General features: G+C 37.1%; 1 protein-coding gene across 1 annotated transcript; it reads left to right on the top strand.

The window, feature by feature from the left end:
- Window positions 1-1,328: 1,328 nt before the first annotated feature.
- LOC306868355 (interferon-induced GTP-binding protein Mx3-like) lies at window positions 1,329-10,923 on the top strand (the record flags this gene model as incomplete). Its single annotated transcript, XM_079414459.1, has 14 exons — window positions 1,329-1,367; window positions 1,699-1,787; window positions 1,974-2,170; window positions 2,932-3,066; window positions 7,384-7,538; window positions 7,613-7,751; window positions 8,072-8,270; window positions 8,493-8,571; window positions 8,706-8,828; window positions 9,145-9,281; window positions 9,413-9,549; window positions 9,750-9,826; window positions 10,397-10,606; window positions 10,699-10,923. 14 exons carry the CDS (start codon window positions 1,329-1,331, stop codon window positions 10,921-10,923), a joined length of 1,941 nt encoding a protein of 646 aa, XP_079270585.1.
- Window positions 10,924-12,670: the final 1,747 nt, after the last annotated feature.

Genomic DNA, 12,670 nt, shown 5'->3' with positions numbered 1-12,670 from the left:
TAACCACCAAATGACACAAATATAGTCCACCCGATATTCTTACAGACATTTACTAAATCAAACGTATTTTTACCTTAGAGATAACATTGTTATAAAACAAATAAGGATTATTATTATTATGTGTGTTACAAGTTACAATTTACAGTTTAACCTACTCTTACGTCTTCACGAGTCTCCCCGCCGCTCTGCCAGCACCCTGCGGGAGGAAAATACTAGTTAGCACAGCTTTCCTGGGAAAGTGAGTAAGTAACATTAAATGGGAACTGCTCAGCTGCTGACCGCAAGGCACTACAGAGGGTGGTGAAAACCGCCCAACGCATCACAGGGACACCACTTCCTGCCATTGAGGATGTCCAGAGAAAACGCTGTTTACGTCGAGCTCGCGGCATTCTTAAGGACTCCTCTCACCCTGACCATAGACTGTTTAACTTACTGCCCTCTGGGAGGCGCTTCAGGAGCCTCCGAACAAGGACAAGCAGACTCAGGAACAGCTTTTTCCCTACAGCTGTTTCCCTACTAAACTCTGCCCAATGATACCCCCCTCACACACCACTACAAACTCTTCACCCCTCCCCATCATTAAATCGATTAAAAAAACTAAACAAAAAAAACAACCAATCTACACACTGAGTACTATGTACTGTACATTTTTATTTCTATGCACTTTCAATGTTCATTGCACTAGTGTTTATATATCTTAATTTATAGCTTATTCATATCCATTTGTAATTATTTTCATAGTTTTTGCTCATAGTGTACATACATTTACTGCACAATCCATCTGTATAGTATGTTCATATCACCCATCTGTATATCATACTGATAGTATTTAAAAACTTGTAAATTATGTCCATAGTACTACTGCCTTATCTGTATATTCTGTACATATGTAACATATTGTAGGCACTGTATATCCTGTACCTCTGCTTATTGCACTTCTGGATAGATGCTAACTGCATTTCGTTGCCCTGTACCTTACATGTGCAATGACAATAAAGTTGAATCTAATCTAATCTAATCTAATACAGACAGTTATTCGAGACGCTACTATAAACTGCTGTGTGAATGAATGGGACATTTCGAGACTCACACCTGTAAATCCCAAAAACTAACAGTGTGAAGGAAGCCCTGTTATCAAGCTGGTAGACTGCATATTAGAACAGTCATGATTTGGATGTTAAATTTGGGCTTTTAACGAGGGGCGAAAACAGTCAGTTCCATAAAATCAGAGACTTGTCTAATTTGAGTGAGAAAAGTAAGACTGATTTTCTTTAGCTACTAGTTGGTCAGACTTTTTAAGGCACAGTTTTAACATAGTGGCTGTGTTTATGCATCTGGCCACTGACCTTGCTCTGCAGGCATATCAGGTAAACCCACATATATGCAAATAAATTTTCTGTTCGTCAAACTTCCTATAAAGTTGCGTTATTATTTGTAAATGTAAATGTATATGTAAAGTATATGCAAAAAAAAAAAAAAAACCCTTATTATGTGCCTACTTTCAATTTCATTATTATCATGGGTGTGATACACTATAAATTCAATGTGATACACAATTTTCAACTCTCTTTGATTTCTCTTTGGCATCAACACATACACTGTGAAAACTAAATTATTATTTTTAAGAGACATAAAAAATAAGGACATTGTCCATTCTTAGAATTAACTTTGTCTTAATTTTTTCCTCTTTTTTTCCAGAAAATGCCCAGGCCAGGGTTATTTTCTTTATTCTCTTCTCCAGATCAAAGAAGTGATGATGAATACAGTGACAGCTCTCAAAGCGGAAGGTTAGTATACATTTTTTCTCTTTGTTTAAAAGTTAGTCATTTATATTCAAACAAAAAATTATTTATAAAACAAATCAGAAAAAAAAATGTTTAATAAAAACAAACAAAAGGCAAAGTATGAATGAAATACATAAAGTGAATAACTTATCGGTGAGTTTTTTTTAATAAACATTTGTATCTTTACAGTCAGGAAATGAAGGGAGAGGTTCACAGTCATTTAGATGAGAGCATTCGTCCATACATTGATCTGATTGATACTCTGCGGTCAGTTGGCATCCATAAGGACTTGGCATTGCCGACTATTGTAGTGATTGGAGACCAGAGTTCTGGAAAAAGCTCTGTGTTGGAAGCGCTGTCTGGAGTTGCATTACCAAGAGGGAGCGGTGAGCAGCGTTGAGAAAGCTATTAAAAAAATCTAGCTAATTAAGCTACAAACTACTCTATAGAAAAGCTTCAGAGGAAAGTGGTACATGGGAAAAACAACAACTTACTTTACTGAATATACTTCATATTTGTATGTGTAATATATTAAAATTGTAGCTGTTCACATGCATATGTATGTAAGCACGTTCCAAAAAGAGATATAAAAATATAAAGCAGTTTTTAAGGAAAAAAAGGTATCTCAGATAGACAGACATGCTGAAGTGTGAAGGTGAGCTATAGTCAGGTGCTGCACACTGTCCAGTGTGCAAAGTCACAGTTAGTTTACAGCACAGCTTTGTCTGAAAGCCCATGGTGTGGAGGAACCGCGTAACTGATATACTCTGGAACTGATTCAAACTCAAAGTGATAACTTGTGACTTCAATTATTTAAACCAGCTGAAAATAATTGATTTAATAAATTAATTTATTCCTGAAATTGACCTCACTTTTTCTGAAAAGAAAAAAAGTGTAACGTTTTAGAGTTTCACAGTGACCTGCTACTCAATCAAATAGCTTAGCTACTAAAAACTAGTAATAGTAATTCTACCAATTTACTACTGAGAAAATCTAGTGCTCAGAGTGGACTGTTTTTACACTTAAATTCAATTCATTCATATAGAATGTTAGATTTCTTTTGCCAGCTCCTGCATACTATAATGTTCTTGTCACATACTTTTCTGCCATTTTCTTCATATTGTTAACTTAACTGTGTTTTCTATAGGAATTGTCACCAGATGTCCACTAGAGCTGAGGATAAAGAAGGTACCAGACATCGACTGGAAGGGTGTTCTATCTTACCGTGATAAGAGAATTGAATTTGTGCATTCATCATTAGTTCAAAAACACGTTGAAACAGGTTAGTAAAAATGCTTGCAGACAGTTTTGGTTTTTAAATGTAGGAAGAAAGTGTTCAAAACTTGTTAAAATACTGAAGCCTAATATGCATGAACATGGTTGAGACCCATGACAGACTGAGGAACTATGTGTAAAGTTTAATAATCTACACTACTAAATAAAGTGTGATATTAATGTAACAAACACAAAATTAGCACTAACAAAAGAAACTGTCACATAAGTTTATAGAGTTAAATCAGTTTTACTGTATTTTCTGGAAAATAAGCCACATCCAACGCTAATTCACATTGCACCGACAGACACTGACCAACGCCGATAATCATCAGATTACATCGCATCACTTCTCAGACAAAACTAAATAAGCACCAACCAACAGCAACAGGAGTAACACACTGGTCTGACAAAACCCCAATAAACACTGATAAATTTCATCAGTGTGTAAATCACATTTTGTCATTACATTCAGAAATAATGTAAAATAGTGGTAGGCCAATATAAAACTAAATGTTTAAAAATATTTATAATAACTAAACTCTCCGTATAATAACTGAGATAATAACTAACTCTCAGTATAATAACTAAACTCTCAAAAGGTACAAAATCTATCACTGGTGCAGTACCCTATCATAAAGTATATGAACAGATGTGGCCATAAAAAATGCGCATCACGGGAAAGGGATCCCACGACCTGCCGCGGCAAGATGCGACCTGTAATGAAGTTCTCTGGCACATGAAGTACATTACCAGTAGGGGGCAGTCGTGTTTTATTCTCAGTTATAGCATGTACCGAAGCCAATAATATGTGTAATGAATGTGTTACGGGGCAACACGTTGCGGCCTTTCTCAGCAATAGAGCTCATAAACATGTGAGAACCACATTTTTAAGTAGCATATAATTGTTTATGTACAGCTGAAAGAAATAAAATATGAATTATTAATTTTTGCTTGTCATGGGCATCTGAACATTATTGTTGCGCTTATATTGTGTTATTAAATTCATAGGATTATTTAATTTTAGTTTTCTTACATTTTCTTTCATATTTTTAATCTGTAAAATTTAAGTTAAATATATTTCATGTATAGGCCTAAATATTACTTTTTATTTATGGGTAGTTTTATTGTTTTTACTCTGTTCACAGAAGTGTGATGTGCAATGTGTGAATATCATCAGCATGTAAAACACTAAATCATGACAATACAAACAACAATAAAATTAGAAAGAGACTTTAACCTGCTTAATAGAGACCATCTGGGTTTTGTGATCCTCGTTAACGTGCCTTAATCCATGCAGGGCTTTTCAGAAAGTCACCGCGCACCATTAATGAGAGCATGGTTCGAATCGCTCTGGCAGTCTATACTTTGATTAAATTACAAACACACATGGCATTCTATGAGGAGCTGGTGTACACCAAAGTGTGCGTCATCAAATGAGCATTAATTTGGTAGGAGACACGATATAGGTAGGGTTACATTTAACTAGTACTTCACTCATAAAGCATGCATAAAACAAAATACAATGCAAGAGACTATACAAGACAGTTAAAATCATACACACAATGTCCTGGGATGCATGTTTATTCGTAGAAAGGAGATGATGATGCCGTCAGGTGATCCCAGTTGGTGTTTGTCTCAGTATCTGAACTTCGCTCTATGGATTGCCGGATCCTCATACCTAGTAGGAGAAAGGGAAGACCCACCAGCTCCAGATTCCAGCCCATCAGACGCTCCTCATTCAAATCCGTCTCATTCAAGCCCTCCACCTTCCGTGATTCCCTCATGTCCGCCGCCATCCATGGCTCTCCCTCGTCCACAAGTCTATGCCACCGCCTTCAGCAGAGAAGCCAAGGCCATTGTTCGCGGCACACTCAAGCCTGCCGGCTGTCTCACAAGTACCCCTAGGGTTATTGGTTGAGTATGAGGGGATGTCGTGGAGTCCTATTCCTTTTCCTCCAGTAACTGTTCCTCCAGTAACTGTTTCCTCCTGTGCATGCTCCTCGTCAGCGTTCTCCTGTACCTGCTCCTTATCTGCTCCCTCCAGTGCCCTCCTCTCCAGGACCAGTTCCCTAAGAGTCCGTGCTTCCAGAGCGCCCTCAAGTGTCCGTGCCTCCCGAGCGCCCTCAAGTGTCAAGGTTCCCCGGTCCAGATCACCCAAAAAAATAGTCCCACCATGGCTCCCAGAGTCTCCAGTCCCGCCGTGGCCTCCCGAGTCCCCTAACCCGCCATGGCTACCAGACTCCCCGATCCGCCATGGCCGCTGGAGTCCCCTAACCCGCCATGGCTACCAGACTCCCCTGATCCGCCACGGTCGCCGGATTCCCCTGATCCACCATGGCCGCCGGACTTCCCTGACCCGCCCTGGAGGCTTCCCCAGTGTCCCTGCCCTGCACCAGCCTCCAGGGTGCCCACCCTCCCTCCCCGGTGTTACTATTACAGCACGGGAAGTGCCTTCCGGGAGGGGGAGGTAATGTTACGAGTCTGTTTATCCTTCTCCCTCTCCAATCACAACGCACGCCCTCACCTGGTTTCACTTAACCATTGATTGAACATACCTGCACGTGATTGGATCCTCATCACCATCCACTACATAAGCACACACCTCACAACACCTCATTGTCCGGTCTCATTTCTACGAAGGCGTTTCAATGAAGTCGTTTCAACTTTTGTTCATTCATATGAAGTGGACTGCTTATGATATCACAGCGATTTTCCTGCTACTTACCTCCTTGTGTACTTACCTCCAGTGTTCTCTCCAGCGTTGTCTCTCCAGTGTTCCCCAGTCTGTCTGCTACAGTGATCTGCTCCAGAAGTCTGCTATTCAGTCTGTGTGAGGTGTGTGTTCTGTTCCAAGCTCCTAGTATTTCTGTCAAGAGAAAGATACCGAATCATCCTCTCATCGATCACCAACCTATCGGATATTCTACTCACTGTATTCCGTCAACCTTGCCCTGCCGTTCTTAAATAAACCATTATCATTAACCTTATTCTCTGTTTAAGTCTGATTCTGTAACACTAGTCCCACCTGAATAGAATAATACAATCAACACAACAAGGGAAATGGTGCAAAAGGAAAACAAAGTCCAAATTAACAGAAACCATGACAGTAAGAGCTATCAGTATAGTGCACTTCTGATTTTATGCTGCACAGTACACACATATAAAAAACTGCCATTAAAAGCATGTTTCAAAAATACATTTCTGGGTATGTAGCCTTCTTAAGACTCCAGATCACCATGCATCAGTTAACTGTGTTGCATCCTACTAAAAGTAGCCAAATTCCATTAGGCCATATTTACAATTTCAAACTTCCATTTCAATCAGCCAGTGTCAAGTGCTTAATCCAAACCAGAAGTGGTCCTCATCTGTTTTATAATATATAGGGCATATTTGTCATGTCAAATGCGGGACAAGTTAGGCTTACACACTGATTAGCCAATGCTGACTGTGCCTTATATTTGCCAAAAGTGGCCCAAATTGATATGAATTATTTGGCCAATATTTGTCATTTTATATGCGGGCCACTTTAGGCTCACAGTCACATTAGCCAGTGCTCACTGTGCTATAACTTTTCCAAAACTGCCCCAGATATGTTTTAGGATAGCTGGGCCACATTAGGCTCACAGCCACATTAACCAGTGCTTACTGTGCCAAAACTGGCCCAAATACGGTTTAGGATAACTGGGCCACATTTGCTGATACATATGTTGACCACATTTGCTTTACACCCTGATTAGCCTTTGTCGATTGCGCCACATTTTTGCCAAAGGTGGCCCACATTTGGTGAGCACTATTTGGGCCATATTCACTATTTACCACATCGCCACTTTAGGATCACATTCAGATTACACATTGCCGTGAACACCACATCTTTGCCTACAGAGGACCACAGGTGATTTGATACATTTGGGTAATTTTTGCTATTTTACATGTGGCCCACTTCAGGCATCCATTACATCCATTTTGTACTGGCTATAAGAAGGCCAGCAGTGCCGTATCATTGCCTTAAGTGGCCCACATCTGCATCCTATCTGGGTATGGGCTATCTAATAATCACTATATTGAGACTTGAAAGCAATTGTGAAATTCACTTTTTTGCACTCTATTTTCTCTCTTTGTGCCTTGTAATGTCATTTGTGCTATAAAAACAATTGTGTTCTTGCAATTCAGTTAAGTAAAACATAATTGCCATGTTTTCATATGATCTCAAAGTCCAAAAACTGTCATTAACATCAGGTGTCAGCACTTTTTAAAGGACGTTTTTCATCAGTTAGTATACTACAATGTGAAACAAAGTTAATTATGCAATGTATGTCTATTACAGCCCAGAATGAGCTGGCAGGAAAAGGGGTAGGAATATGTGATGAGCTCATCACTTTAGAGGTCATGTCATCAGATGTGTGTGACCTAACACTGATCGATCTACCTGGAATTGCCCGCGTCCCAGTAAAAGGACAACCAGAGGATATTGGCAACCAGGTGGGTCATTTAATCTGATTTTGCATGCACAGCTTGATACTTATCCAGTTTTAAAACGTCTTCATGTCTTGTAGATCAAACAGCTGATCATGAAATTTATTGCGACGCAAGAGACTATAAACATGGTAGTGGTCCCTTGTAACACTGACATTGCAACAACAGAAGCATTAAAAATGGCACAAGAAGTAGATCCTGAGGGCAAAAGAACTGTTGGTAATGTACAACAGCTATTACCGTATGAGCACCTGTGTCAGTAAATGCACTTTTTTCCCCTCTACAGTCTTAAAAATAATGATGCCTTTAACATCTGAAGAACCTTTCTGTTTCACAAAAGATTCTTTGTGGCCAAAGAAGGTTCTTCAGATTATATAAGTAAAGAAAGAGATGGTTCTTCAAAGAACCATTGACTGAATGGTTGTCTATGGAACCAAATATGGTTCTTCTATGGCATCACTCTGAAGAACCTTTTAAGCACCTTTATTTTTAAGAGTGTATGTATATTTCTAACATTTAACTATTTTTCATTCTCACAGCAATTTTGACAAAGCCAGACCTCGTAGACAAGGGAACAGAGAAGAGCATTCTGGCCATTGTCCACAACAAAGTGATTCCTCTCCGCAAAGGTTACATTGTGGTGAAGTGTAGAGGACAACAGCAGATTGATGATGAAATTCCCCTGGAGGAGGCAACAGAAATAGAGAGAGATTTCTTCCAAAACCATGACTATTTCAGGTTAAAATCTGAAGAGAATATAATTTATATATTTGTTCCCAAAAATGTTGTTGTTTAGATAAAATTGTGCTGTTTGGATCAAGTTGATTTGTTTTGAATTTAAACCAGTTTTCAATCATATCAGTATTTCAGAAGAGTACATCCGTAAAAGTTACTCTTATCAATACTGGTTAACGAGCTATACTAAATCACCTTGCAAGAGTCCCTTCTTTATTTCTACAGAGGCCTCTTGATTGAGAATAAAGCAACTATTAAATGTCTTGCTGTCAAACTGACTCAGAATCTTGTTGATCATATTAAAGTAAGTTTCTAAATATTTCACACTAAAGGCCTGTTCACACTAAACATCAGTCCTGTTGTTCAATATACTGCATTTTAATGGATTGAGAGACTGTAAGTAAATCCTGTTTTTTTTTTTTTACCTGTCTTTGTCAGAAATCACTGCCACAGCTTGATGAGGAGATAAAAAAGCAATTGTGGGATGTGAGGAATAAGCTCAAGGAGTTTGAGGATGGACCACCACAGGACCCTAAGGGAGCCAAACAATTCCTCATTAAAGTAGGACTCCAAGACATCACATCTTCTTGCGTCTGAGAATTATCATTAGGGGTCCAAGCTGCTGGATTAATTGTTGACCCTACTGTGATTGTTTTGATTTTCTCATTCTTACTTATTTTTCTTCCGTAAAAATATCTTGGTGTCAGAGATGGTCCCAAATCTCATCCATTTTTCAAGCACACATCTATTTTTTTCCCTTGTATTGTTGCTGTTTTGTCAGTTATTTTCTCATCCAAATGTATTTTTTAAGAGACAAAACTTATGCTACATAATTATAATGTACAATAATATGCTCATGTAATTTTTTAAATCACAGATTTTAACAAGATTCAATGGGAATATCACGTCCTTATCATCAGGGGAGCTAGTTAATACAGAAAATTTGTTTGCCCAGCTTCGAGAGGAATTCAAGAAGTGGAACGATCATCTTAACGATACAAAGCCATCCTGTCAGTGTATTTTTCAACATTATAAACATGCTATAAATTTGATATCACTGTTATTTTCCAAGTTCTCATATGAATGCAGTAAATCGGTTAATTTAAGAAGAAATCCATTTTTTTTTTCCCTAAACAAGTCTACAGTTTGAAAGAGTTTGCCCAGAATTACAGAGGGAGAGAACTGCTCGGCTTCAGCAACTACAGAGGATTTGAATCAGTTCTGCAGGGCCATGTGGCCAGACTTAAGCACCCAGCAATTGATTTACTCAGTATCATAAAAGGTACCATCACACATATTTCTGGTGTCCATTATAAAATCAAATGACTGGACCACAACTGAATGACAGTTTAATAGTTATTAACAGTATAATAGTAATAAGTTAAATATAGTATATAAGAGTTATAATAGTAATTAGTTAGTTAATCTGAATTTCGATGCTTGTGATAATTGTCTTTTTTTATTTATGTATTTCTCCTAAAGATATCATCCTGAAGCAATTCAAAGATGTGTCCTATAAATGTTTCCGGAACTACCATGTACTTCAAAATATCACTGAGGTAAATATCCATAATAAAAAAAAAGAAAAAAGAAAAAAAAGTCAGTTATGGGGTAGGATTAAGGGATCTAAAATATGGTCATGCAGAATAAGGTATAAACATGTGCTTATAAACAGCCAGTATGCTTTTAATATGCATGCTAATAAGTAACTAGTCAATAGTGAGAATTGGTCCCTAAACTATAGTGTTACCTACATTTTATAGGCCCAATTTCAATGTTTAGTTATGGTTTGATTGAAAATAAAAATCAATTAAAAGAACAATATAGGCCTACTAACAAAAAGTTAATCAGTTTAGGTTTTTCTGTGGTGAGTTAAATTCTAAATTACTATTATTATTCATAAAAATTTGAAAAATAGGGGATGTTTTTTTCCCCACTGCAACTTACAAATTAGACAACTATAAACTAATTATTTCAAAAAGATGAGGACGGATGAGTCAGAATTAATTTTCATGGTGATCAGCATTATGCCACAAATGCTTTTGACTCAACTTCATTTGTACTAAACCCAGAATATTCCTTTAGCAAGTTCCCTTTCTTGTGTACATCTTTAATTTTTTACTCCATAGAACAAATTCAACAACATTCAGTCAAGCCAACAAGCCAAGGCAGAGCAGAGGATCTCAGAGCAATTTGAAATGGAAAACATGATCTACACTCAAGATCCCATCTACGTGAAGTTCTTGAATGAGATTAGCGATGAGACATTTTCAGAAAATCTGTTACCTTTCTTTGACATAAAAAGCAAGTACAGTGAAATGATGCAGGCGTATTATGAGGTAGGGTTTTCAGTAAAAAATATCAATGTTTGTTCAGAGACTATGAACTGGAGTAACTGCAAGTGTGGACGCTCTTATTTATTTTCTTTCAGATTGTGGCGCAGCGGATATCTGACCAACTGCCCATGATGATCACATTTTTCTTGCTGAAGGAAACTGCTCAGCTTCTGTCTATTGACATGCTTAGTTTACTGGATGGGGCAAATGTGAGCGAGCTCCTGTTCGAGGACTCTGAAGTCGGTACAAGGCGCAGAGACCTACAGTCTCGCCTGGAACGTCTGACTGCTGCTCATGAAGCATTTAGTGATTTTATTTGAGGGATCTACTGACTGAATTTTCAAACTTCTCCTGGTGGCCCCCCAGCACTGTACATTATGTACTGTATGTCTCCCGTAAAAAAAATAAACAAAATATATATATATATATTACACACACACACACACACACACTATATATATATATATATATATATTCTTGGAAGAAATCCTTTTAAAAATGGCTATTAACCTTGATAGTAATCTAATTCAGAACACTTCATTTTTTCAGAACAGTTTTTTCCATACTGCTCACTTAGTTATTTGTTTCCAAGCTTTTAACGGAGTAGATTATTTTTGTGGTTAAATAACTAAAAGCATAAATGCCATAGCCACTACAGTACATAACTGTCCTATTACATTGTGATTTATTGAAAATAAAAAATAATAATTTGGTCCATATTGACTTGGTTGTTTCATTTTTGTCAGCATTGTCCCCTAGTTCATCATAGACAAAAAAAGGAGGGATTGTGTTCACAGAAAAAAAGAATACTACAAAATCATATTCACTTAAATAAAAATTCCATGTAAGATGTAGCTATTATCTGTTTGAGGCCAAATCAGATCAGTGGTACTTCACTTGGCTCTGTGTGGATGGCATGCATTTTGGATGCATGTGCCTCAATAGAATGTGCCTCAATCAGTTGCAGTTCTGTGACAGTAAGCAGTAATTACATTCATTGCCAAATGAAAAATTCAAAAACATTTCAAACTTATACATCCTCAGATATATCCTAAGTGGTATTGTTTTTGTGATGATGTATTTCATATTAATACCATATTACATTTAAACTCTGCAGTTAATAATACCATTTTTAAAGTGAGAAAGAAAGTCTAATCTGTTGTAAAGATTCTGAGAAGCATTTGTGGCACCTTATACTTTTGTTGCAGACAACCTTATGACAAGTAATTTTCAGTCTAATTTAGGTCCAATTCCTAAAGAAAAATCTCTGTAAGTGTCTTGCGTTACTCAGAGGATTGTTTGCTTGCTTCTAATCCTTGCTCTAGAGGATCATGGCTTTAGGTTTGTAAGATCTAAAAACTTATTTGTTAAAGCAAAAGTTATATCATTGTTTAATCATGCTGCTTTTCATCATCTTGCAGAGATGAAAACATAAATACACATCATAATAGTCTAAATGTTTAATTGTATAGGGTTTGTTTTAGTGTGTGTGTGTGTGTGTTTGTTTGTTTTTATGTGAGTGTTTGTGTTTTATTTTACTATTTTTAACAGTAATATTGAACTTTGCATATGTTTTACACATACTTAACATCTGTGAGTGCTTATGTTTTATTATACTATATATGTGTGTGGGTGTGCGTGAGAGAGTTTGAATAAAAAAATGTGAATTGTGTAATCTGCTATCTGAGCAAGATGACTAAATCCAGTGGAGTAATAAAAATATCATTTACAAATCCCTGTTTAACAAACTTTCACAATTATTTATGAAACAGATTTTCTGAATTCTATCTGCATTATAAACATTTTCTTGTCTTGCTATACTCTTTCTTAGTGAATTTGAATCTTGATTGTACGAAAGGTTATGGATGAAATTTATCTATGCTTTTTACAAGAGTGTGGAAATTTGAACATGTTCAAACTTGAATGAATGTGCAGCTTTCAGTGCAATAGTTTGATTTGTTTCCGTTGTAATGTTTTAAGGTTAAAACAGCAAGACTTAATTTTTGCGTTGATGCTTCACTTGTTTGCACATCGTGGACAGACACAAAGCTGCACTAAAATAAATAT

This window comes from Barbus barbus (genome assembly GCF_936440315.1).
Source record: "Barbus barbus genome assembly, chromosome: 50".
In the NCBI taxonomy this organism is placed as follows: domain Eukaryota; kingdom Metazoa; phylum Chordata; class Actinopteri; order Cypriniformes; family Cyprinidae; genus Barbus; species Barbus barbus.
Note: the sequence above shows the minus strand (reverse complement) of the source record. Positions and strands in the feature narration are given on the sequence as shown.